At 51.8% G+C, this 27,187-nt stretch overlaps 2 protein-coding genes across 2 annotated transcripts in view; one reads left to right on the top strand and one right to left on the bottom strand.

The window, feature by feature from the left end:
- CEP72 (centrosomal protein 72) overlaps positions 1 to 7,832 on the top strand; it is a 37,098-nt gene extending 29,266 nt beyond the window's left edge. Inside the window, exons 10-12 of the mRNA XM_054578364.1 lie at positions 3,606 to 3,732; positions 6,392 to 6,503; positions 7,627 to 7,832. Of these exons, the coding sequence (XP_054434339.1) occupies positions 3,606 to 3,732; positions 6,392 to 6,503; positions 7,627 to 7,786 (399 nt within the window). The 3' untranslated portion in view covers positions 7,787 to 7,832. The remainder of the gene's footprint in view (positions 1 to 3,605; positions 3,733 to 6,391; positions 6,504 to 7,626) is intronic.
- Positions 7,833 to 12,746: 4,914 nt separating this feature from the next.
- Positions 12,747 to 27,187, bottom strand: part of TPPP (tubulin polymerization promoting protein) — a 30,837-nt gene continuing 16,396 nt past the window's right edge. The window contains exons 2-4 of the mRNA XM_054578361.1: positions 25,335 to 25,655; positions 17,800 to 17,953; positions 12,747 to 17,511 (exon numbers count right to left, since the gene is read on the bottom strand). Coding sequence (XP_054434336.1) covers positions 17,317 to 17,511; positions 17,800 to 17,953; positions 25,335 to 25,651 — 666 coding nt within the window. The 5' untranslated portion in view covers positions 25,652 to 25,655 and the 3' untranslated portion in view covers positions 12,747 to 17,316. The remainder of the gene's footprint in view (positions 17,512 to 17,799; positions 17,954 to 25,334; positions 25,656 to 27,187) is intronic.

Genomic DNA, 27,187 nt, shown 5'->3' with positions numbered 1-27,187 from the left:
GGAATCCCAGCATAGCAGAGCTGGGTGCGTCTGTCTCGGGTCTCGTGAGGTTGCCGTCAGGCTGTGGATCAGGGTTGTTCTCGCCTCTGCAGCCTTGATGGGTGGGTATCCTCTCCAGGTGCGCTCACAGGCCCGGGCTCTGCTCCGCACCACGTGGGCTCTCCATAGGCCGCCAGAGTCCTCATGACTCGGCTGGTCATCAGAGAGCCAGAACACTGGGGGCAGGCTGTTTCCGTAGCCTCCTCTCAAAAGTGCTGTCACCTCTGCATATTGTGTTGGTTAGGAGCCAGTCATGTGGCAAGGGGGACACTGCGTGAGGCTGGGAGCACTCATGGGGACACTGCAGCAGCTGCCTGCGGCACCTCCTATGCGTCAGCCGCCTCATTTGTAAAATGAGAGTGACAGTAGCCACAGGATTGCTGGGAAACAGGCATCCGAAAATGTCTGTTCACCTACTGTCTTTATTTTATAAGAAAATGCTATTTCAGAGATCCCACACAGAGCTTCACTTTTAGAGAAAAAACAGTGAAAGGATATTGGCAGCCTCTGGCATTTAAACTCACTGTGGATACCTGCTCACGAATGCCTCTGACACCCGCAAGGGCTGGAGCCCCAGCCAGCCTGGACCGCAGTCGCCGTGCAGAACATTGCTCCCGTGGGACAGAGCGGACCCCTTGGGACACGGCACAGCCTGCTAATGTGAAGACAAAGGACCATGGCATTTGGGGTTTGGTGCAGATGAGCAGGTAGCACCCCTTCCTTTCATACTGCCGAGCTTGGGCTCCAGATGTCAGCTTTGTACCAATGGGGCAGGCCGGTGCAGAGGACGTGCGCAGAAGCATGGCCGCGGTGCACATTGCTGCTTTGCCCCTGCAAGCTGTCTGACTGACCCAGTCCCACAGGGCGGCCACAGGGCAGGGGCAGCTGAGAGGCCCTGTCCGGGTCAGTGATTCAGAGCCACCTGGCAGCGCCAGAGCCCCGCTCAGTGCCTCCTCATGACCCCGTCCCAGGGGGGGAGGAGTGGTCAGTGGAGCACAGACAAGAGGCTGGCTGCGGGTCAGCCCACCAGGGAGCTGGGAGCTCGGAGGGACAAGCTGGGGTGGGTGGCAGGTGCTGCTTCCCACGAAGTCACTTCTGAAGGGCCCATTGCTGAGCTTGGGTCCTTCCCTGCGTGACAGTAATGATTCCATGCGTAGATTGGGTTGTGTGGCACTGGTGGTTGGGTTCCTGAGGTCCTGATGCCCAGAAAATTGGAGACTGAGGCCTGTCCCCGAGCCCTTCTGGCGTGGCTCTGAGCAGAAGGGCTATGCAGCGTTTGAGTGTTGTCAGTCTACTGTCAGCTCCACACCCCGCGGGTGAGACTCATCAGGAACTGGGTCCCAGCCCTGCCCTTTGGGAACCCACAACATCCTTGGAAGACAAACTGTCAGACATGACTGGCCACACAGAGGTTCCTGCATGGCCCAGTGAGAGGGGTCTGTGAGCAGGTGGGGTGTGGGGGGCAGAACCAGTACAGCAGTTTCCTGATAACAAGGGCTCCTGTTGCCTGGAGACGCTCGCTCCCCAGCGGAAGCGATGTTGCTGCTTGGAGTGCCTGGCCCTGCTGCTGGGCCTGTGCCTGTTGGGTTTCTCTGGCTGATAGGTGATACCATGGGGATCCACTGGGGTCCCTGCTCCAGGCAGCAGGCAGCTTTGATGGACCATGTGCCACCAGGAGCCCCAGGGTCCAGCGTGACCCATGGGAGGCACTCGGAGAGCCTTAGGCAGAGGCTGCTGTGTTGTCCGCTCTGACGGTAGAGAGTCCCCCTTCCCTCCTTCATGTCCCGTCAGTGTGCTGGGGCTCCTGCAGGGAGGCTACCTGCCCAGGTGGACCACAAAGGCCTGGGGTCTGCCTGTGCTGTTGCTGTGGCAACCATAACACTTCCTGGAAGAGGGGGGCTCAAGCAGCCATTACATCGGTCCCCTCAGCACCAGGCCTGTGGCTCCTGCTGCAGCACACCCCTCACCAGGGGATGCGGGAAGACCACGCCTCCTTGTGAATTGGGGCACCCATTCTGTCCTCTGTGAAGGACAATGCTCTCAGCCTGGCCAGCCTGCTGACGGGAAGATATATACTCCAGCCGCCGTGTGCCACATAATGACATTTCAGTCAGTGCACCTGACAGTGATCCCATAAAAGTATAATGGGGATGGAAAGTTCCCATTGTCTAGCAAGGCCGTAGCCTTCCTGACATTGTAGCGCAAAGGCTGTAAAAATCGCCAAGGCTGTGGTTGGGATGGGAAACAGCTTTAACTCGGGTGTGGATGAGGAGGACATCACGGAGCTCCCAGAGGTGGTCCTGAGGGACTGACTACTGAGTTGTTGGAACAGGAACACATAGCTGAAAAAGAGGCAAGAGAAAGGAAACTGCAGGAGAAGAAAAAAACCCCAAGAAAATTTACAGTGACGGGTTTAGAAGAAGTTTTTGCACACCTCAGCAAGCTCCTCAGAAGGCTGGAAAACATGGACCTCACCACCAAAAGCTTTTCATTAATGGATAGGAATGCTCATGGTGCACTGTCTGCTTACAAAAAAATTATGATGGGAAAAAAACGAGCAGACCCTCATGATCATATTTCTGGGAAGAGTGACATGTTCTCAAAAGAGCTTCAGGCAGGTCCTGCAGGAGGTGTTCCAGAAGAAGGCCTTGTTTTCGTAGGAGATGAGAGCTCAACGCCTGTTACTGCCCCTGAAGGCCTTCCGGTGGGACAAGATGTGGAGGTGGACAACAGATATTGATGAACCTGACCCTGTGTGGGCCTGTGTGTTCGTGTCTCAGTTTTTAGCAAAAAAGTTTAAAAAGTGAAAAAAGATTTTTTAAAAAAAAAAACTTATAGAATAAGGATATAAAGAAAAAATATTTCTGTACAACTGTACAGTGTGTTTGTGTTTAAGTGTTATTACAAGAGTCAAAAAGTTAAGAAAAAAGTAAAGTTTATAAAATAAAAGTTATAGTATGTTATGGTTAATATATTATTGGAGAAAAATATTTTTTATAAATTAGTGTAATCTAATTTATAAGTCTACAGTCATGTCCAGTAGTGCCCCAGGCCCTCACATTCACTCACCACTCACTGACTCGCCAGAGCACCTTCCGTCCTGCGGGCTCTGTTCATGGTAAGTCCTCTACACACACGTCCCACTTATTTTTCTTTTTTATCTTTTATATTGTATTTTTAGTGGACCTGTTCTGTGTTTAGGTATGCTTGGGTACACAAATACTTACCAACTGTTACGGTTGCCTGCATTGCGCAGTACAGGAACATGCCACACAGGCTTGTAGCCAAGGAACAGCAGGCACAGTGGGCTGTACCATCTAGGTTTCTGTACCTGCCTCTGTGATGTTCGCAAAACAATGAAATCACCCAGCAATGCATTTCTCAGAATGTATCTTCATCATTAAGTGACATACGACTGTACTGCTTTTCACATTGTGATTCAGCAATTCCGATATGTGAAAGAAAAATAATAGCTGTGGTTATTTCAGAAGGTTTTATTTCATTTTCTATATGCATTTTGCTGAATTTGATTTGTCTTTTTTAAGTGTATTATTCTGTGTCCTTAGGATGACTTGAGACAACATTTAGACAAATCTCTGGAAGAGAATAGTAGCTTAAAGTCTCTTTTGTCCAGCATGAAAAAAGAAGTAAAAAATGCAGAGGCTTCAGCTGCATTAAATTTGCAGATCACTGGTGAGTTTATGGTTTGTTTGAAATCACTACTTGGTGAAATGTGTGTGTCCGAACACCCATGGAGACTTCATTTTAAATTATTCCCAGAATTCAGAACCAGCAAATGCTATAAAATGGGTGTTGGAACCCGCATTGCTGGTTATTCTGTGAGCTGTCCTGACCCATGAGCCATGTGCACGCTTGCCCATAGCACGCTCAGGCGTGTGTGGAAGCAGAGCTGTGCCTGAGGCAGAGGCGCCTCCGCCGTGGGCTCCATCCCATCCTCACTGCTCCGTTCCTTTGGAGCCTTAGGAGCTCGGGGACCATCCACCGTGCGGCACCACGGACTGTGGTGCCAGCCTGGCTGCCCCTTGACGTGCACGGGGTAACCTCACTTTTGCTCAGCCTTGTCTGTGCCCAGCAGGCACAGTGGGTCCTTCTCCTTGATCACTGTGCCTTCCAGATCATGTTCATTTCCCTCTCTTCACTTTGATTCTGCAGGGTCCAGCACAAATAATGCCCCTTTTTTATTTATTACATAAAAATCTTCTATTACAAAATCATAAGGATGTAATTCTGTACATAACAACATCACACTCAAGCGCACCCTATGACAGTTTAGGTGAAATGCTCAAATTACTGTCCGTCTCATGCGAGACATTCACATACACTAACAAACCACACTCAGCGGTGTTACTTCTGCTGGACCCTGTATTTTGACATTTTACAAGCGTACAGTCTTGGTATTTCAGGTGCAGATCCTGGGCTTTAGAATGAGGAGGTGTTGGTATTGTCTATTTTCCATGGGAACCTTCTCTGGAGAAATGGGGTCTCTTGAAGGTTTTCATTGCATAGATGTTTTATGGCTTTATGGCCTCTCTCCCAAGGACTTATTGTGGCCTTTGTCACGTGAATGCAGCCATGGAGAGTTGTCTTGGTCTGTTCTTGCCCATTGTTGATCGGGCTGATTTAATGAGTGTAAGCGTTGTATATGATCTTCTCTTTTTTTTATTTTAATTTTAGAACTTTCCCCTTTATACCTTCTGGGGTTGTTGTGTTTTTTGTTTGTTTGTTTGTTTGTTTGACATGTCATTGACACATTCAGTGCTCTTGAGTTCCTTCCAGTTCAGCCTTCATTTCACATTCTTGCCTGAGTTCAGCCACCTCCTTTCTGACATTCTCTGGGTCTGACTTGAGTTCATTCTCAGACGGTTGGTTGTGGTTTTGATCTGTTCTGGGCATGGCTTTTGTAGTCTGAAGGGCAGCTGTTGTGCTCCTACAGTAACTCATGTGAGGTCTGAACTCAGTATGTCTCTATCGTTCATTGTCACGTGAAATTTGTCCTCCTGAATTTCTGGACAGAGCAGGTCAGGCAGCTTCTCTAACTCCTTTGGCTCTGTGCCCTCCTCACTTCTCTCTGGGGTGCTGTCCAGTCCAACCTGGACCCCTCACCAGCTGCAGAATGGCCCTGTTCTAGAAGGGACCAGATGGACCTGTTCCAAGGGTCATGCATTGCTCCAGCCCCTTGAGACCACACAAGACTCCACCGGGTTCACTTCATCAGAGGATGCTGAACCTGCCTCATGCCAGCCCTGGTTCCCTAGTTGGCCTGTGAGAATATCTCATGAAAACGGGTCCCTTGGGGGTGCTTCCATCCTCAGGTCTGTCAGCTGCCCCACTGCTGAGTGCTGCACCTGCAGGTGTGGATACCATGCGGGGTGGGGCTGTCTTGTGTTTGGGGTCTTGAGGCCGCCTTATCTCCATGGGTTATAATGTCTGCGGGGCGCTGGTCCTGTCATTTAGTTACTGCTGGTGCTGACTGGTGTGGGGTTTGATCTGACCTGTGCTGACACTGCCCTCTTCTCGGAAGCTCAGCAGGTTCTGAGTAGGGTGTTTTGGTCTGATTGCAGAAGGAAACACCTCGGTCCCTGGGACAGTCATTGTGAGAAGGGCCCACTGTTAGTGTCGGCGTCCTTTTGCCCATTCCCTTCCTGTGCTGGCTTTCTCCTTGTCTCTGGCGTTGCGTGGTTTTGCAGTGACAGGTCTACATGTGGAGTTATTTGTATCCTGGTTTTGGATTTAGGAGCCAATAAATAGTATATTTCTTTCCCCTAACCCCTTGAGAAGAAAACTCAGAGAGGAGAAACAGTCATATAGATGGAATGCAGACACATGCTCTATCACTGATGGAAATGGGACCAGAAGGCACGTCAGAGACCTGTGGCCACTGTGGGCTTCCAGTCGCTTCCAGTCACTTCTCAAAGCTGCAGGCTCCTTCCCACTTGGCGGAGCCCGCCGCTCTGTGGAAGAGATGCCCTGAGGCCCTCCCCTGCCAGCCCAAAGGAGGGATCGTCCACCTGGTACCAGGCCCGCCTCTGCTGTCACTCCGCCCTCCACACAGGGGTGCAGTTCCTTGAGGGCACCTACAAGGCAGATTGCGCAAGCTTCAACCCCGCAGAGGAAGCCAGGACTGGGCCCTGGGGGAGAGACACCCAGATGCATACAGTGCGGCATTCTTTGTTCATCTCTGCCTTGGAGTTGCTTACAAAATTGGCCTTTGCTAACCTGTTTCTGTATTCTTTTTCTTGTGTCCCAGGTCCAGTTTAAACTCAAGAATTGTTTTAGTTTTTCAAATGTACAAATGATTTCACTAAATAATGCTTCTTATTTTCTTTCTCAGGGCTTCAAACCAGTGTGAAGAGGCTCTCCGGTGAGATCGTGGAGTTGAAGCAGCACCTGGAGCACTATGACAAGGTCCAGGAGCTCACGCAGATGCTGCAGGAGAGCCACAGGTGCCCGCGCCAGGGAGGGGAGGGGGCGATGTGTGATGGGGAGGGCGCAGGAGCAGCAGCTGCCGGTGTCCAGTGTCCTGGGCCCAAATGTGTCTCTGCATTGCTGTGGCACTTCCATGAGCTTCCCTTTCTGCTGCAGAGAGATGAGGGGTATGTGAGCCATAATGAGCAATGATGTGGGTCGATGTCCCCCAAGAGGTGGGACTGAGCTGGGACTAGATGGGGGAGCAGAAGGAAGGGAAATGAGACACAGTCACGGTGCAGGGAAGTGGCAGGCATGCAGGATCACTCCCCGGAGCCCAACGGCCCCATCTGTGGCAGGTCACAAGGTATTGGCTCTGTGGGATTAATGCGGACAAGGCAGGGGTACAGAGCCTCTAAGTGCGATGGAGTGGGGTTCACACGACTCGTCCACTCTGAGCCTCTGCCTGGCCACTGGCTGTTCACAGTGGTCCAAGCAAACAGAGCTGCCACCTGCACAGGGACTTTGTCAGTGGCGGCGGCGGGCGGGGGGGGCCTTTTGTGGAGAAACGGCCCTGATTTTGCCCATTTCTTATGGTGGTACAAATGTGCTTCAGCCATTGCTGACTGGGTGAGCAGGGCAATTTGGCAAAATATAACACCATTTTCTTTCTGAAGCCCCTTCTATAATTAAAAATGGTTAACAATATGAAAAAAATCAGGACTTTTCAGTAGTACTGCTACAATGTCAGGATTTTTAAGAGGGTCCTTTATGTTTGACTGGGAATTAAAAATCAGTGTTTGGGTCTTTTCTAGCATTAGAACATTGTTTTGCCAGCCATAGACTATGACAGTCTTCTCAATAAACCATGCGTGCCTGGAGCATTGAGGAATCCATCTATTCAGGCTGAGTCATGGATCCATTTCATGGGTGCTAGACAGTGCCTGCAGGGTGGCATGATGGCTGGAAGGTTGAGTCAAACATAGCCCCACCCGGTCTGCAGGCAAGGGGCAGATGGCAGACGCCAGGAGGGAGCAGGTGTACAGGCCTGGGCATGGTTGGAGCGTGAGGGGTCGACAGGCAGGCTTGGCCAGGTGAGGGAGGATGCTGCTGGAGAAGACAGCAGCAGAGCCGGGACATGGCTGCCTGTGTTCTCCCCAGTTCCCTTGTCAGCACCAACGAGCACCTCCTGCAGGAGCTGGGCCAGGTGCGGGCTCAGCACAGGGCTGAGGTGGAACAGCTGCACTGGAGCTACAAGGAGCTCAAGAAGACCATGGCCCTGTTCCCGCTCAGTGGCGCCCGCCTCGGGAGCTGCTCCTAAACCTGACCTTCCAAGTCGTGAGGCGTGCACGCATGTGTTCTTCGCCTGGTGTACTTGTTGATGAGAACTGTCTCCTCCATTTGCAGTTACTTGTGAGTTCTGAAATGCAGTCATGGCCCACAGTGCAGTTTTCTAAAACATTCTACAAAGACAGGATTAATCCAAGCTGTTCACATGTTTTGAGAAAAAACACATTGACCTATTTTAAGACAAACAGATCATTTTTCATCAAGTATCTTTAGATAAAGAAAATGCAGTGTTTTCCTGCTTAATGTAAAAGAACTATGCATGATGATTAAAGAATAATTTCTGTGTAACAATTCTTACTTAATAAACAAAAAAATAAATTGTTCTAAAACTTGGCTCTTTATAAATTATCCTTGAATTCTTTTATACAACAAGCTTAGGCACCGTGGTTGTACGCAGAAACAAGTCAGTTCCAGGATTTAATAAAAGTAATAATTGTGGTGTGAGAAACATTTTTTAAAAAATATTTTGTGACATTAACATCCTACAGGAAAAATATCTACCTAAGCTCTGGCTCTCTTTTGCTTACAGCATATTTCTGAAAATTATATTAGGGCATAAAATTAGATTTATTTATTTTTTTTTAGTTTGAAAACTTCATCTTATGTAATACTAGCTTTGGTAAAATAAAGCAGTTTTTTAGAACAAGGTTTACCTGAGGAAAAACAAGGCTCTCTGAGAAGATGCTGTGTGTAGCTGTGCTTGTCAGGACTCTATCGTGGGGGAAGCCAGAGGGGTATTGGGTCCCCCCCTGTTAGAGGAGGGGGTCTCTAGGCTTCAAGTGTCCTTTCCAGTCACCTGTTTGGTCACAGCTGTGTTCAACAGCACCAGTTTTTGTAAATTAGCTGGGAAATGTGTCATACCAAATGTAGTTTTCTTGTGGGGTAGAATTTCTGTCATCAGATCATTTTTAAAACTTATTTAGATTTAGTAAGTTTATAGAGTATAATCAGCATGCTGTTACTTATGATGCTCTTGTTAGAATTTTATTGAACTTCTTGGACCTGTGAGTATATATGTTTTTAATCAAATTTGGAAAAGTTTTGGCCACCATTTCTTCAGATTTCTTATTTGACCCACTCTTATCTCTCCTCCCTCTCTCCTCCTGGGACTCTAGCCACACCTATATTAGGCCACTCAGTCTGATCTCCACAGGCCACTAAACTTGGGCTTTTTGTCAGTGGAGCTCTCTCAGGCTTTAGTTGGGATCGATTCTGCTGCCCTCCTGCAAAGTTCACAGATCTTCTGCCTTATCCGCTGTTAAGCCTGTAGAGTGAGTTTTTAATTTTAGAAATATTTTTTTTTAGTTTCAAAATCATTTTTTATTATTTTTCATTAAGTTTTTATTTCCCATTAGGTTCATGTTTCATTTAACTCCTTAACCATACACTCAAAAGCTTTACTGTAGATAATTTCAAATTTTTTCTAAAGTGGTTATACCAGCCCTCCTATTAGTAGTACATGAGAATTTCTATTGGTCTATGTTTTTAACATGTGTTTCCAAAGTTTTTAATATCTCTATTCTAGAGGGGTATAATGTACTTCCTGTGATTCTAATTTGCTTCTCCTCAGTTATCAAGGGAGTTGAGCACCTGTTCATGTTAATTGGCCCTCTGGACTTCCTTTTTGTAAAGTGTTCCTCCCTATTTTTCTATTGGATAGTCTGTTTACTGTTTATCGGCAGGAATTATTTAGATTTCTGAATAGTAATGCTTTGTGGTTTACATTCACTAATAGCTTTTTCTTTCCACTTTTTAATGGTGTCTTTCGATGAAGAGAAATTGTAATCTTTAATATGGTCCAATTTATCAATATTTTTCATTATGCTGCAATAATTTTAATTACTAATTTTTAAAAGTCTTTCTCTGTTCTGCTGTGTTATCTTCCAAAAGACTTTATTGCTTTGTCTACCTAGAACTGATTTTTGTGCATGTTGTAAAGGTTAAAGACCCAATTTCATTGTTTTCATGTGTAAGTCCAATTACCCAGCATCCTCAATGACAAGACTTCTGGGCTTAAATAGTGTGTTTGTCTGAGCCTCTGTTCCTCCCACTGGCCCCCCGTCCATCTCTGTGCACACCCACACTTGGCACGGTAAGACCTTCTGTCTCAAGCGCAGGATTTTGGGGCGATTACTGACCATTTGTGTTTTATAAAGTTTAGAATTAGCTGGTTAAGTTGGGATTTTGTTTGAGATTGCATTGCTTGGTTTGGAAAGAATTGACATGCAGGTAATATTGAGTTCATTATAGTTTTGTCATTTTCTCCATAGGGGTTTTGTGAGTCTTTTGTTATATTTATTTCTAGGTTTCTCTTATTTTGTGATGACATTTCTAAAAGATATTTTAAAAATTTGTTTGGACTTCTTTTTCTAATTTGTTGCCATTATATGGAAATACAGTTGAGTTTTGTATATTTTATACCCAGCAATCTTGTTAGACTCTTAAATTTAATAATTTAACTGTAGTTATTTTAGCTTTTCTAGGCATGTAGTCATGTTTCCTATGAGAAATAGGTTTTCTTGTTTTCTTTTCCATTCCTTCACTCTGGGTTTTTACTCTATTTTTTTCCTTTTTATTTTCTTTTGGTTTTTGCTTTTCCTTGCTGGCTAGTAATTCTAGTGCAATATTGATTGGACAAGGTAATAGAGTGGGCTTCTTTGTCTTGTTCTAAAATAATAAATAAAAGGAGAGCTTTCACCATTTCACCACTTAATTTGTGATAGGGTTTTTTTTTTTTTTGTAGATGGTCTTTATCAGGTTAAAGAGGTTCCTTCCTATTGCTGATTTGTTAAGAATTTTTCATCGTGAATAGATGAATTTTATCAAACACTTTCCAGCAACTACTGAGATGACCATATAATTTTTCTCCTTTATTTTTATTGTAGTTAATTATAATAATTTGCTAATGTACAGATCACCTAAATTTCTGGGATAAGCACCATTTAGTCATGATGGGTTTTCTTTTACAGATATATAGTTGTATTTGGTTAGTTTATATCTTGTTTAGTATTTTATTTCTAGGTATACCACTTAATGTCTAACGTTGGGCAATTATTTAAATTCTCCATTCCTCGATCTCCTCATTGGTAAAATGGGATACTGCCGGTGCCGGCCTTATATGTTGTTGTGAAGGTTAAGTGATTTATTATAAATAAAGTTCTAGGACAGTATCCAACACACAGTAAGCATGATGTGAGTGTGTGGTGGGCCACTCCCATCCCTCAGTGACCTTGCCAGCTATGGCACAAGATAGGGAGCCTGTTTCTCTTCTGTTGGTTGAAGCGACCTCTGCTTGACTGCAGTTGGACTTCTTGTGAATGAGAAATAACTTGTTTTGACCAGCCACTGAGATTTGGGGAGTTTTCCACTATGGCTGGTAGCTACTTCCCTTAAATCATAGGACTGTGTGGTCTTTCCATTTCTTCTTGAGTTAGTTTTCAGAAGTTAGCATCTCTAGAAATTTGTTCAGTTGCATCATTTTCCAAACTTTTGGTGTAACAGTCTCTTAATAGCATTTTAATAACTTCAGCATTTGAAGTTGTGTCCCTGTGGCAGAAATGTAGGGGCCGTTGTGCTTAAGACCTTGCTGTGCATGTAAGAGACAACTGGCAGCTGCCTGTGGCCTCAGGCTCTGCCTCAGCTTTCAACTGTGGGCCCCAGCCAGTGACTGAGCAGGTAGGTATCGGGGCCTGGCCCTCCTGCCAGAGGGATAGTCTCAAGCAGACTATCGCTAGGGACCCTGCTGGGCTGGCAGGACTTTCCCAAGTCTGCGTCATGGCCTGGAGGGTTCTCTTCTCCTGTGCCCTCCCCGTAACATGCCAGCTGCTCAGCATCTGCTTCTCGGGCCCAGCTCCCCTTTCCCTTGGTCATCCTTCTCATTGGTTTTTGAACTTAATCTCTTCATTAATCCACCAGATATTTGTCAAGTTCACCAGTCCTGTCAAAGTACAAGCCTTGTTCTTCATTTCCTTCTCTTTTCATTTTCTGTTCTAACCTTTCTATTTTTAGCCATGCTGAAATTAATGAAAGATTTGGCTTAAAAATGTTATTTTGTCAGTTTTTGTATTCTGTGTTTCTTTGCTTTATCCTCTAATGGAATTGATATATTTTAGTTTAAGTCCGCTGTATCATTTTGTGCTGTCATTTTTTTCACTCGCCGCTGTTGCTGCTTTAGATTTTTTTTATCATTTAGCATTTTACCTCTACTAGTTTGGAAGCTGTGTGCTGTTTCTGGTGTATTGTTGCATGTTCATGTTTATTTTACCAGCCCTTCCATCCCCCTCTGATATCATATAGCATCCATGAGCATGTAAGTCGATTCTGGTGCCCATGTGATGCTTTTCGGTCATTTTAATGAAATATTGTTAATCCCACAGAAAGTGTTTACATAATCACTATGTTATTGACAATTATTTACTATTTATTCTTTGCTTCACTTTCCTCACAGCTTGGACATTCCCTCTGCAATTGCTTTCTTTCTGTGTCAAGAATTTCTGTTCTTGTCTACTGGTGGGAGTTCCCCCCTTACAGAATAAAGATGCCTTTTTTTATCTTTAGTTTTGAAAAGCATTTTTTGAAAAACTGGGCTAGGGTTTCAGATTGGCAGTTACTTGATGACAGCGTTCCTGTTGGGGCTGCTGTGTTGTTTGTAATGTAGTTTGTGTCTTGTCCCCCTGGATCTAGACCCCCGCAGGGTTGCACTAGAACAAGACTAGGCCTGGGACATAGCAGGTGGTTGGCCCACCTGCTCTGCACGGGGTCAGGTCAGTGGTCACCTGAGTGAGGAAGTGAAAGACTTTTGGGAGCGGACCAGAGTCTCCCAGCCCTGGGAGCTGGGCTCTGCATGCCCTCCCACGGCCCCATGTGACTGCCAGTCCAGACAGGGCACTTATTCTCAAGAGATCCACAATTTAACACTTTATTTATCACTTTGACACACAATGTTAATAACAGCGGACACATGAGGAGCGATGTGCAGACAGACATGAGCTGTTTCACTAAAGGTTTATAGGCCAGGCCTCGACAGCGACCCGACAGGTGACTCTGAGCCTCGCACTCCACCAGCGGGAGAGCAGGCGCCCCGCAACCCCACGGACATTCCTACTGAGTGCAGTTTAGACTTTCTGAGTCAGAACACCCATGACATTGACATTACTGTACCCATCACTCTGATAAAGTGATACACTCAGTACTCCCTAACATTAATAAGACGGTGTAAAAATATATTGCATGTATATATAAATTTATTTCCCTTTCCTGAAAAAACTTAGTACAAACTAGTAGTATATGATCCCTTTCAAGTTTCTTAAGTTGTGTGGGTTTCCTTTGTTTGGCTTGGTTTGGTGTTTCAAAAGTCTACAGGAAGAGAGAGAGTTAACTGAAGCATCTCTAAGCACTGTGACCAAAGGCCAGGCCCCTGAACCACCAGATTTCACAAAATGGTTAGTGGTAAATCAGTAAAAGGAAACTATTCAGGGCCATTGTTTTAAGGACATTCTAACCTATTGATAATTTCACAGTACAGCTAAATTGCCAACCTGTACTATATTGAACAGGTGACAACAGGGTGTCCCTATGTGGCGTATGCTGCAGGACAGGGAAGTAGCCAGCTTGTGTATAGATACCCAGGCAGAAATGATCCCAAGTGGGTCCTCGAGGGCCAGATGGTGCATATTTTAGGTTCCATGGGCCACTGTGTCTCTTGTCAACTCCCCACCGCCAGTGTCGCCGCAAAAGCAGCCAGAGACAGCACCTAAGCGGGGCGTGGCCTGTGCCATGAAAGCTTAATTCATAGAAACAGGCGATTGTGCTGGCTCAGGAGGTCAGGTAGGGGAGCCTCTGCCTGCTGTTGCAGTCTCTTTGTCCACTGAGAGGGTCGGACGGCCACGTGGCCCTCCTGGGGCTCGTCCACGGGGACAGGGAGGCCAGAAGCATGTACAGGCAGCCAGCGGTGCCGGCAGAGTGCCTCTGCACACCCTTCCCCAGCGGGTTGGCATCTGCTCTCATTTTCATCTGTCTCAAAACTCAAGCTCGAGACTATTAAGTTGTAAAAATACTCCAGTATAAATATATATCTTGCTATAATATTTTAAACTTAGGTAATTTGAACTTCAATTTTGGTAAAATTAACTCTGTTCTTGACCACTGCCTACTTGCGTTAAATAGAAATAAATAAGTATTCTGGTATGATCAGTGTTTTCAAGCGTGCTCCTTCTGCTGTTCTCTCCTGGTGTTCAGACACCATCAGCACTGTCCTCCCCTCAGAATGCATCCTGCCCCCGGGTGGCCTCCCCTCAGAACGTGTCCTGCCTCCCGGGGTGCCTGTTGTGCAGTTTCTTTTGTTCACAGATAGACGTTTTATTTGTATTTAACTGTGGTTAGTAGAAGCTGACTGGCATTGCATAAAAACATGCAGCACAGACACACACTCTGCCTACGTATTCACAATATTCAGAACCTGATGGAGGGACATGCATGTGTGTCTGTTTTGTGCAGTGAAGTTGGAGTCCAAGCTAGTGTATGCTCAGAGGCTACACACAAGTGCAATGAAGCATTCACCAGATGATTTTAAATGGATGGAATGGTGACTCCTAAGTCCTCATGACTTAATTTTACCCCTTTTTCCCCCTTCTCTGACAAAAAGAGGAGGGTAGGTTTTCAGAGCTATACTTTGACTGGAGAAACATACGTCCTGGCCTGTGTGTATGTGTCTGACAAAGCTTGGGGATGGGCAGGGGACTCAGGGGCACCGCAGTGCCTCTGTGGCCAGCGGGACCAGGCTGCTTGACCTAGCGTGTTGGGGAGTTGGGCCCAGGGCATGAAGGTCTCCCTTGAGCTTAGCCAGACTGGGATGGGGAGGGTCACCAAGGGAGAGCAGCTATGTGCACTCGATTTCATTCATAAAACCCAAAGAGAAGCTGCTGCTATCAGGATCAGCAGAGCATTTTGAAATTTTCCTCAGCAGTGGACCAGCAGTTTCTTACCAAGTAGCTCACCTCCACCAGCCTGAGGTGGGTGGTGCGCCGCAGGCTGGGGCCTGCCTCACGGGTAGATGGGGGGCTCCAGTTCTGGTGTGGGCGCCATGGGAGAATGCTGCTGACTGTGGGTGCTGCAGCAGGGCACTCATTCTTTCTTTTGCTTAGACCTCACTTTCCCAGTGTGTTCCTGGCAGGCTGGCCCTCAGCTGGGGTTGGAACCTCCGTGTGGTCGCTCTCCTTGCCTGAAGACTGCTATGGGGCAGGAGACCAAGTCCTGGTGTCAGGCACCTCTCTCCAGCGTCCAGCAGGCAAGGAGGGGCTGAGAAGGGCTTGCATCCACGGCAGACCCAGGTGACATCTATCTCTGTATGGTTTGTGGCATGGGGACCCTGTTTCTCTGCCCTTGCCGGCATGCACGCTGTACTTGCTGACGTCCTGTTGGATTTCAGTGTCTGTGACAATGGGGACTGGGCTCTTTATGAGCAGAAGAAAAGCAGCCTCAGACCAGGGAACCAGCGGCCCCTGGTGGTGGGCGTTCTTCCACAGCAGTGTCTCAGGCCCCAAGCGAAGCCCTGTTCTGTGGCCCCTGATAGAAACCCTGCAGGCGCTGGAACACAAGGCAGGCTGTGGTTTGTGATCATCTTGTTGTCAAGAAGTGCTTTGCATGTTCAGTTGTCTTCAGATGCATTTCCCACAGGTTACTCTTGCCTTTGGGTTTCACACAAAGGTCCAGCCTGGGGGAGGAGAGACAGGCACAGGGTGGCGGTCTGGCATCCTGTCTGCCTTTGACCGAGTCCTTGGGCCTCAGTTTCCCCACTGTGGAGTGGCCTAGTCAGGCAGCTTAGGATCCCCAAGTTAGAAACTTTCCAGACAACCGTGAGATTAACCCTAAAAGGGATGGAGCCTGTGTTCCACTGTCTCCGAAGTTCTAATGTCACATGCTGGGAGCCCCCAGAGGCTCAGAAAGGAACTGCCTGCAGAGGTCACCTCCATCCATGAGTTGAGGCCACCCTGGGTGGTGAGGGGGGGTCAGTGTGCAAGGAGCCAGGCGGAGACACCATCGCTTTGGAGCGGCTACGTCAGCTGGGAGTGCTGGCCCTGAGCCAGCAGTGGGCGGCCTCCCCCAGCCCCGACGGTGACCGGCGCATGTGCCACAGCAGTGCTAGTCCACTTTTCGACCGCCTATGCTGGGCCAGGCCACACGTCCAGGAAGGGGCTGCAGGGCAGACAGAGGCTGTGGCAGCCCAGCTCCAGGAAGCACTTTCCTGAGGCTGTCGTGGGCTTTTCCAAGGACCGGCTCAGGACCAGATGGCCCACCAGGTCACAGGCTGTGGCTGCATTTTTGCAAGTGGAAGTGTCGCCTGTGGCTGCTGTGAAAGCCAATGCCGTGGGCCTCGGAGAGGGGCCCTTTCTGGCCTGGTTTTGTCATGAGGTTTCCTACACTCTGCGGTTGGGAGTCCAGAACAGCGAGAATTACTGCAGAGGCTGGAGCTGCAGAGATGCAGTGTGCTGCACTGTGAGCAAAGAGGAAGTAGCCATGTCAACCTGCAGCTGCAAGGCCCCTATTTCAGGGGACAGGCAGAAGGGGCCCTGTCCCATGCCTGCCTGTTGGGGAGCCTTGGGGCCAACAGGGTCTTGCAGCCTGGAGATGCAGGGATGGCAGGGAAAGAAAGTCACAGAAACGGGATATTCTGAATCATCCCTGACCCATTCTGAGAATAAACACAGTCACTTTTTCTTCTTTTCTTTAAAAAGCAAAATGAAATGACCCATCCTTGGTTTCCATTTTAAGAACTTAGAACTTCACACTTCAGATCATTTTCCTTTGGCCTACCGAGGAGCTTTCTTCTACTGGCTCACCTTCCTTTGCACACCAGCCTTTGCTTACAAGACCACCCTCAGCACAGACCTGGTCTGTAGGCGTGCGTAAGCATGTGTGTGAGTGTATGTGTACGCATGAGCATGTGTGTCTGTGAGTGCTTGGGTGTGTATGCATGGGCGTGTGTGTGCATGTGCAAACATGCACCTGTGTGTCGCACACCTGCATGGAGCCCTCACAGATGCTGCTGTGTCCTGTTCGAGGTTCATTTCATCTCGCTGGTGCTGCAGGTTAGTGCGTTAGTGCATGTTGCCCACATGGCTCCTGGGAGGGATCTGCCAGTCAGGAGGTTAGCACCACCTCTGACAGGGTCTGTGCCACCTGCTCCTTCAAAACACCCCTTTCACCTGCAAATCAGGTGGCCTGTGTGTTCTGGTCCTGGGAGACATTTGGAAATGACCATTTGTTGACTTCCCAACATGGGACGAGGCAGGTGCATTAGAAAAAGGTCAGTGAGTTCAGGGACCACACCTGGGGCAGGAGAGGAGCACACCGGGGGCCCCAGGCAGGAGAGAGAGTCCTGGGAGTCACCCACAGCCACCCGCCCTGGCGTCTTGAGTTCTGCCCCAGCGAGCTCAGGAATGTAAAGAAGTGTGAGGTGATTTGGGGCCAGAAACAGAGGAAGGCCCTGTTCCTGGGGACTGGCTACTTGCCCCCCTGCACCTTCTGGTCGTAGGTGCCCGCGTGCTTGTAGCCTGGCACGTAGCCCGACTCATCCACCAGGTCCACACGGCCGGCTTTGCCCTTGCCCCTGCCAGATTGGTCGAAGCGCTCCTTGTGCGAGCCTGTGAACTTGGTTGTGTCTGTGAGCCGCGACACGGTGGGCGAGGAGATGGCTTTCTGCAGGAGAGCAGGGAGAGGGGTTAACTGCAGCCAAACCACATGAAAAGGAATGGGTGTGTCAAGGGAGCTGGAGAGGGGAGGTTTCAACCAAAGGGACTGAGCCCACACACGAGGGATGCTAAAGGCTCCCGGAATCCACTTTGGGCTCTCCGTCTGGGGAAGTAGGCTGGGTCAGCCCACACGCAGGGGATTAAGGCTCCCACCCCGTCTTTAGGCCATTATCATCAGTTCCCTAGATGTCACGGGCCCTGCTTCCCAAGGGACCTGCCCACCCTCTGCACTCACCGTCACCCCCGAGATGATGGGGGCCTTGCCCTCAATGAGCCTGTGCACCTCTCGTATGGCCTCCTCACTGCTCTTGTCCTTGAATCTCTTCTTGGAGAGCTCCTCCAGTGCCTCCTTGAACTGCTCAAACGTGATGGTCCGGCAGGACTTCCCTCTGCAGGAAGAGAGGGCTCAGGGGCTCTGGCCACTTGCCTCACTCAGCGGGGACCCAGGGTCCTGATGACACTAGAGGGCCCCAGCCCTCCCCGGAGACCCCCACCCCATCTCTCCCACACCAGCAGGCGAGTCGAACATTGAAACACAGAACATGCCCCTCCCCCTGCAGTGTTTACACCCAACAGTCAGTCACCATCGGCAACAGCAGCAAATATAAATTGTGGAAAAAAGCTTAAAGGAAGCACATCCTTTACGAACAACTGGCCATTAAAACAGAGCCGTAATCCATTTCTAAATGGGATGTGTTGTGGCCTCCACTCAGGAAAGGACTTTCCAAGAAAAGTTAGGGTGAGAAGCTCGTTGGATCTGAACCACGAGGAAGAGGCCTTGGTCCCGCCTGGGGCCACCGCAGGCAGTCGGCGTTTCATGGTTACCACACAGGGACAAGAGGGAGGCCCCTGCCCAGGACACGCGACAAGTCAGGCCCGATGGGCCTGCCCATCAGGCCCACCACCTCGGACCCCCACTGCCACCTGCCCAAAAGCTGCTTGGGCCTGATCGGTGCCAGTCCAGGTGAGCAGCACAAGGCTGGCCCGGGGCCGGGCAGGGGGCCACGTGCAGCGCTTCATCCAAACGTATGTTGTAACAGCACAGAATTCCCCGGGCGGGGGAAGGTGTCAGTCATGCAGTTTCAAAAGGCCCTAAACTGGTTCTCCAGCTTTTGTGATTTTAACTAAAAAACATTTTTGCCATTTTGACCAGATCTTCCCCAGTTCAAAATGGCAAAAATGTTTTCAACAAAAGAACAAAGGCTATTCAGTGGAGCAAGGATCATCTTTTCAACAAGTTGAGCTAGAACTACTAGACATCCACTTATGAAGTAGTGAGCTTCGGTCTGTGCCTTGCACCACAGATAAAAGTTAACTCAAAATGGACCAGTCCTAATAAATTTATTCTAAAACCTAAAACTATGAAACTTCTGAAAGAACATATGAAAATATTTATGACCTTAGCTGAGACAATGATGTCTTAGAAGTGATACCAGGAAACAGTCCATTAAAAAAAATGAATTGGACTTTAAAATTTTTAAACCATTTTCTTCAGAAGATACTGTAATGCAAAGACAAGCCACAGACTGGGAGAAAATACAAAACACATCTGATAAAGGACTGTTTTGGAAATATTGTATATGAAGAACTCTTAAAACTTAACAGTAAGAAGAAACCCAATGTAAAAAATTGGACAAAATATCTGAACCAGACACTTGGCCAAAGATCTGTGGGTGGCAACCGAGCGCGTGGAGAGACTGCATGTCGTCAGTCCCGGGGAGACGCCACACTCCCACAGGACAGCCCAGGTGACCAGATGAACAGGACATCCCCAGCGCTGGGAAGATGTAGGGCTGCTGGGGCTCAGACAGAGCCGGAGGGGACGCAGCATGGCATCCACTGTGGAAGGTGGTTTGGCAGTTTCTTAAGGATCACACCTACAGCATGACCCTGAAACCCCACTTTTAGGTTCTCATTCAAGAGAAATGAGAACTTGAGCTCACGATGATCACCACTCTACTCGCAGTTCTGCTTGTAGTCGCCAACCCTAGGAACAGCTCTGCCCTTCAGTGGTGGATGGACAAACATACCTTGGCACATCCACAGCAAGCGCAGGGATTCCCTTGCATATTGCAAGTGTGTCTGAAGACACGGGACATGCCGACTGACATGTCACGGTCAGGAGAGCTAATTAAAGGTTGCAGCCCAACCTCACCCCTCTGGGAGGCCATTTGGAAAGAGGGATGGGGAGCAGGGTCCCCTGGGCACATTCAGGGCCATCTGCCCCCAGGGCATCTGTCCTGATGGCCACAGGCGGGGGCTGGGTAATGGCTGGACCAAGGCTTCGTCAGACCCACAGTGTTGGGTGGTGGGTTCTTTCCCTCGAAGCTCGGAGGGACACTCAGAAATGCACCAAGGTCTACAGGCACCGAGGGCCATTCTGGGCAGCTGCCCTCAGCCTGGGGTGCCTGGAATGGTGCAAACACAGCCTCTTTTCTTCCTCTCGGCCCTACTGGGTGGGTAACCTCCAGGCCCTGGAGGAGGGCTGTTTGTCCTGGGCTGTCACAGGCTCTCCTGTCTCCTATTCACTGCCTGCCGGGCTGGGGTGGGACACCAGGCCTGAGGGCTGGGCCCGGTGGCGGCCACTAGAACACGCAGCCCTCTCCGGGCCCTGCGGCACCAGGCGCCACCAGTGTGAGTCACTCGGGCCAGGGGTGGGGAGATGGCCCACGGGAGCTGCTGTCAAAGGGCACAGTCAGATTGCAGTGGACACCCAGGCCCAGGGCCCTGACGCCCACTGCACCTGGCTGGGCCAGGTGTCCCCCAGTGTCCCCACTGTGATCGATGGGTGGGTCTTGGAGTCCTCCCCAGGGGACCCATTGCCCTGCTGCTGAGAGAGTCCCCAGCGAGTTCTAGAGTGACAATGCCAGCCTTCCCCGGAGACACGATCACATTACGCTGCTCTCCACACACAGACTGAGCCTGTTCTCAAGAGTGCACACAACGGCGGTGTCCCCACACTGAGCCCCTCCTCTCCCCACCGGCGCCCTGCTCAGAAGGCTGTTGTTCTGCTGGAAGGCCAGCCCAGCAGTGATGGGGTCACCACTCACACACAAGGCCCCTGCGTCCCCTGGGCCCCCAGGGCTAACTCAGGGCAGGCAGGGAGGGGGCTGGGCCCGCTGCTCCTGAAGGTCACCCAGGGACACCAGAGGCCAGGCCAGCCTTCCAAGGACAGACCCAGACCTGTGTGCCTCCAGGGCCAACACCATGAAGCCTCCCAGGCTTCGGCCAGTGCATCCCAGGATGGAGCACTGTGACCCACATCCCCCGCTCCCAGTCCCCTCCTTGCCAGCACCTTCGTGAATCCGAGCAAACTGCACACTCCCAGGCCCCTTGCTGAGAGGGGGCTCCTAGCCTACCGGATGCCCTGGCAGGGAGGTGGCAGGGCGGGGGAGTGGTGGTGGGGGCAGGGGGATGTGGAAGGAGGGGAAGGAGAGTCAGAGAAAGTGCTAGTTCTCCCAGGCTCCCCTGACCAGCAGCAGCTGGGACCTGCAGCCCTATGTAGAAGGCACTGAGGGGGTCAGAGAACCAGGAGCCTCCGGGACATTCCGACCCTGCCCTGGGCCAGTGGGGATGCGGAGGCTCCTGGAGCAGCATATCTGGTGGGGACGCACCCCTGGGGGAGCCCTGCCTGGGGGATTTCTTGCTGTGCTCGCGGAGCGCTCTCCTGGCAGTCACTCGGCTCTCCCTGCCCAGGCCGCCCCCTCTGCCGGGCAGCCTGGCCTGCCCACTCAAAGGGCAGGTCTGGCTGCTGACGGCCATGACCTGCCTGCAGGGGCAGCTGCGATCCCCGCCCCTCACCCACACACACATGCAGTTACGTCCCCTAACTAGGCAAAAGCCACCCTGAACGTTCCTCCTAACTCTAACTCTGTGTTTGCCCAGTGCAGGGCTGTGGTGGTGAGGACGTGGGGACCTGGGGACGTGGGGTCAGGGCGCCTGGGGCTGGACTTACCCCGGGAGGGGTAGGGCCCAAGAGGCTCAGGGTGGAAGCCACTGGACGCCCTGCACTGGCGCTGGTGGTCATAAGAAGGCCTCACAGAGAAGCCACCGTGGCCACCCTGACCCTGGAAGACCCTCACCATGAAGCTGAAAGCACAGCCGGGGACTGGGTGCACTTCTCTCTTGGTCTCTTGAACGTCCCAACCTCACCATCATCCTGGAGGGAGGGGCTGGGGTCAGGGAGGGCCCAGCCTGGGGAGCATCGGCTGCCCTTCCCTCCAGGAGCCTGTTCATGGCAGCCCTCAGGCCCAGGAGCAAAGCGGGGCTTGGGGAGCCTCGGGGCACTGAGCAGACACTACCACCAGCTCTGTCTGGTGACTGTGCCACTGGTGGTATGTCTCAGATGTCACATCACACCCAGAGCTCTGCCCACTCCACCAGCCCCTCCACGGCATCCCCACCCCACCATTGCTCTTTGCTGGGGCTCCCGCCACAGGCTCAGCCTGCTCCGGGCACCGGACAGACTCTGAACGGCATCTGGGCTCCCGGCCTGTGCTTCTGTGCTGAGCTTCTGCGGCTCATGTGCCTGGCTCAGGAGCCCCTGCTTCAGACAATTCCCATGTGTCCTGGCTGAGACTGTAGCATGTGTGGCAAGAACGGAGCAGCTTTCCAGGTCTCCTGTGACAGGGAGCCCCGCCTACCTGCTCCCTCCTAACCTAGGACCCAGATGCCAGACACGAGGGCTGCTGAGCTGTCTCCCTGCATGGGTGTCACAAGACACAGGCTGTTTTCTCTGAGAGCACACAGCACCCACAAGAGCGATGTGCGTTTGAGTCAGGAGAGGCTGGAACAGAGACCCCTGCCCTCCTCTGCCCCCTTGGGCTGGCCTCTCCCCTGCAGGGTGGGGGCCCCAGTGCCTGACCTGCACAGGCAGGCGCACGCAGGCAGGATAGAAGGGGATGCTGCCGTCCACAGCCCCCCAAATGGGGCTATCAGGGTGATACTCCTGCTTGTGCATATGAGGTCCTGATTAATTAATATTTCAGATTGACTATTGTCTGCCCTTTGGGGCGTGGAGGATGCTGGAGTCTTTGTCTAGGTAACAATAGTCTTCAGTCAAGACTTGGTATAGAGCTGCAAGAAATTTGTTTAAAATTTAACACATAGTAACATCAAAACAAACAGGCACTGCCATGGCGACAGGATCTAAACAAAGGCTGCAGATACCCTGGCTGGCGTCACCGCCTGGAGCCCTGGCAACCGCCCCCAAACAGAAAGAACTGCTCTTCTCCACCAAGTCAGCAACTTTGAGGTTCCACGCCCGTCCTGCAGGATCCTACAACCCTGCCCAGGGCACTGTCCACCTCTCCCATCGGAGGGACAAGGGTGTGAGGCCCTCCTGCTGTAACCCTGTGGTGTCCAGTGAGCCACCTGGGCAGAGGGGCCCCGTCTGCTCCCTTCTAGGGGCCCCTGTGGCCACCACAGGCTGGTCTTCATTGTGTAGTGACCACAACCCCTCCCTGGGCTGGAGCAGCAGCTCCCTGTTCTCCCATCCCATGTTCCCCTACAATGAGCTGAGGCAGAGATACCAGGGCCCCCAGGGCTCCGCAGTGGGAGCCCACCAACACCCGGGAGCTGGGGGCCACGCCTCAGCCCCTAACGGTCTGAGCAGCTGACATCCTTCCTCCCAGGACAGGCATGGGGAGCAAGTGGGGTCCTCTGTGGTGCCCACTCACTCCTGTGATGCCAGCACCCCCCAGGTGGGCATTGGGGTGCCTGTGCCTCCTGCACACAGGGTTGCCGGACCTGTCCTCTGAAGGAGCCACTACCACACTTACCACCTCTGCTCCTGCAAGGGTGTGGGCAGCCTGAGTTCTACTTGTGTGCACGTGCATGTATTGTGCATGTGTGTGTGCACATGTATACCATGAGCTTGGCATGTCTGTGTGAATGTGTGTGGGCTGTGAGCTCCTGTGTGCCCATGCGTGCACATGCCTGCACGCAGTAGCTTAAAGGCAACTTACCGCAGAAGGAATTAAGAGCAAGGAAAAGAAGAATTGCTCCCACCTGCCCTGACTCTTTGCATGTCGGGGCCAGTGTCGAGGGTGTGGGAACCTACGGCACTCCCTGGTGGGGTGACCTGCCCCTGGACACACCACTTATTTCACCACCCTCCCAGCCCTTCGGTCACATTCCCCAACAACACGGCTCTTGGTGTTCCTTTGCTCCTGGGTCTGCGCCTCTGTCTCTCCTGGCGCACTGGGTTTACAAAGGCCAACGCTAAGGGCCTGGAGGTCCTGCCCAGGGGCCTGATTGAAGGGACCGTACTTGGCTTTATCCCGGTCCCTGCTCCCAGCTCCTGCTCCTCCTCATCTGCCTCCATATCCTTCTCCAACTCCTGCTCCCACACCCTCCTCGAACCCCAGGGCTCGAGAAGCTCAGGCTCACAGGACATGGAGAGTCCACCAGAATCCCTGACCCTGCGCTGCTGTGTCACTGGGGCTCTGGCCTGATCGCAGTAAATCGACGTGGTGCCACTTCTTCAGGTGAGGCTGGAAAGGCTGAGTCCCCTCCACCTGGAGAGTGCCTGTCTCCTGTGCCCCATGACTAGGTCCTGATGATCGGCCCTCGAGGGCCACTTGCAGGGCCACCTCCACCCTGTCACAGCCAGACACCCGGTGCAACCTCCTGCTGGGTGGGGATGAGCCGACCCCAGGAGAGCAGTGACGGCTGCCAGTCCACCTCGGATGGCTGTCAGGATGGTGTGACAGGCCGGACAGTCAGGGAGACCTCGGTGTGATGGAGATACACCAAATAATGTTTCCTCAAGCAAAGTGGAAACGTGAGGTCACAGGCTCTAGGGGCGCAAAGGGAAAAAAAAAACGTTCACTGCCTCTGTGCTTGGAGGGGGTTTGAGGGAGGGAGGAGCCAGGCCATGAACACGGGGGCACAGGGACATCTGAGATGAAAAATGGCAAGGTCACAGTAACTTACAACTACAGGGTCACATCGACCACAATGGACACGGGACAAAAATGAGCTGAAATAAAGCCATTTCCCAGCAACGAACATGACCTGGACAGAGAGGGCTGGACGTTTGATGGCCTTGGGGGACGCGGTTAATTTTCTCATTGTGGTCATGGGTTGAGGAGGCCAGGAGGATGTCCTCATGCTTCAGAGATGCCCAGTGGGATGGGAAGGGGTGTGTGTCATCATTCCTGGACGTGCTCCCAGCGTGCAGAAGGAAGGATGTGCGCAGGAACCCGTGCACACGCACACCACACGTTCATGCCCACACGTGCAACAACATGTCCACAGTACACAGGAACAGATGCCTGCATGCACACGGGTGCACACGCACACAGGGAGCACAGGAGTACCCTGCTCAAAGTCACTGAGTCACAGGGGAAGACTCAGGTGCTGACTGTGTTCCCCACAGTCTTCTTCCTATGAAGTCATTCCCCAAAGCAAAGGGGAACCCCACGGAGGGCAGCAGGCAGGGGCAGGCGGGATGCGGGTCACACCTGAGGGACAAGCTTCACAGTGCCACCTCTCACACTCAGCCCACAGTGGGCCAGGAGTTCTGCCGCCAAGACCCCTCCAAGCTCCCGACGGCAGGGCAGTATATCCCCCTCCCTGTCTCCCAGCTCACCCCCAGGCAGCCTGCTCTGGTTCCAATTCCTGGGCACATGATTCTGGGAGGGAAAGGATCTCGAAGGGTCATACTTCCTCACAGTGCATTAAGACACAAACCCCACAAGTGAGGCCTGGCTGACAACAGGCCTCTGGGAAGCTGACTCCACGGCAAGAGAGCCCTGGCACACTTACTTGATTTTGCTGAACACAATGTCCACGTCGGTAACAGTCACGTTCTTCCCGTCGATCACCTGGCAGTCCTTGCACAGTTTCGACCAGTTCTTGCCATGCATCTCCTTCCCGGTGGCCCTGGTATCCCCGTGCACCGCGAACCGCCGGAAGGCCTCCTCCAGGGCACTGAGCTCTGGGGCCGTGGCGGCCGCCCCCTCGTTGGCACCTTCTGACTCCAGCGAGAGCCTCTTAGCCGCCTTGTCCTTTGCAGGGTCCCCTGGGGACTTGGGGGGTGTCTTGTTGGCGGTCTTGGCGGACTTGGCCTTGCTGTCGGCCATGATTCTGGTGAAGGAAGGAGAGAAGAAGGGGGTTATTCTGTTTCTGCGGGGCCACTATCCAAGACCCCTCCAGCTGCCTGCTCCCAGGACAGGAGTCTGGCAGGCACCCAGGACGTGGCAAAGCCCCTGGGACACCTCAGAGCCGAGCCCTGTGCATGGGAGTGTAGAACCCTGGCCCAAGTGGCCACAGCAGGACGGTGAGCATTTGTCGTGCTGCTGGACACAGCACTCGGCACTGCCCCTCAAGCACCAGCACCCTGCCAGCTGTTGGTAGATTAAGGACTCCTCCCCAAACCGTCAAAGCCATCTGCAACGGTAGGGCCATGGGTGGCGTACCCGGCCCAGCCACATGGAGGCTCAGGGCCCTCTCATCTCCTTGTCACTCCCTCCTCATGGTCTCTTCCCTGGGCCACACCTGCTGGGTGACTCCCCAAAAGACACTCTTCCAGGGGTCCAGGGAGTGATGCCATCCTCGGGGCAGGGGGCATGCAGAATCGGCGGCCACCCTCACTTCAGGGCTGAGCCTGCTGCCCTGGAGCGAGGGGGAGAGGGAGACCCTGGGGCGTCTGCCCAGGATCAAGGAGGGCCGACTGCGGCCGCACCCCCAGGGCAGGGTGGGAGGACCACATGCACTGGTAGGAAGCCACCACAGGGAGCCCCTGTGGGAGCTCAGGGAGCCTGCCCCGGCCTGCCCATGAGTCTCTGCCTCTGTGAGGGGCCCTTTGCCGAAGTTGAGCTGGGTCCCTGGGGGGCTCAGAGGACAGCAGTCTCTGCTGCCTTCCGCAGGCTTCAGGGGCGCAAACCGCCAATGCCTCCCACAGGAGAGCAGCCATGCAGCCCCCGACTGCGTCACTGCTGGTGGCCAGGACGAGACCCTGAGGTGGCCAACCCCAGGGTAGCATCCCCGGGGGTCCCTCAGAAGCAGCTTCCTAGAGCAGCGCAGCCCTGGCGCTCATCTCTGTCTCTGCCTCGCTAAGAACAGACGCCACAGGGGGCTTGATGAGGGGACAGAACTCAGGACCCACTGGCACACAACACAAAATCGGGGGGACAGTCTGCATCATGAATAGCGAGCTTGCTCACAACGCTGCCATGGACTGAAAATCCTCTTTCCATCTGTGTTCTCAACACCGGTCAGACAGAGGAAGATGGGCGACCTGGCATTGTGCGGGGTCCTGGTGGCCCTGCTGAACTCAGGATCCTACAAATTCCCAACATGTAAAAGTCAAATGCCCTCGATCATTGGACTGAATGTCCTCAGGGTCTCACAGGCCACAGTCCCACCCTGTCCCCGTTCTCAGTGATGGTGCAAAAAGTACACCTGCTTCTGAAGGAAATCCTGGACACCCAATGATAGAGCGCAGCTGGCTCTGGGCATGAATGAGACTTGGATCGCACTTCCAGCTTCCTGCCAGGTACGGGTGCGGGACAGGGAGTGCTATCTCTCCAAGGCATCCGGCACCAAGGCGAGGAGGACTCAGGTGTCAGCAGAATGGCTTCCAGGTTTATTGCTGACACCATTTCTTTGTCTGAAAC

Source organism: Pteronotus mesoamericanus, unplaced genomic scaffold, assembly GCF_021234165.1.
Source record: "Pteronotus mesoamericanus isolate MK-2021 breed Mesoamerican mustached bat unplaced genomic scaffold, CSHL_Meso_final contig_50, whole genome shotgun sequence".
Classification (NCBI taxonomy): Eukaryota; Metazoa; Chordata; class Mammalia; order Chiroptera; family Mormoopidae; genus Pteronotus; species Pteronotus mesoamericanus.
The sequence above is the reverse complement of the archived record's forward strand: the minus strand, read 5'-3'. Positions and strand labels throughout refer to the sequence as shown.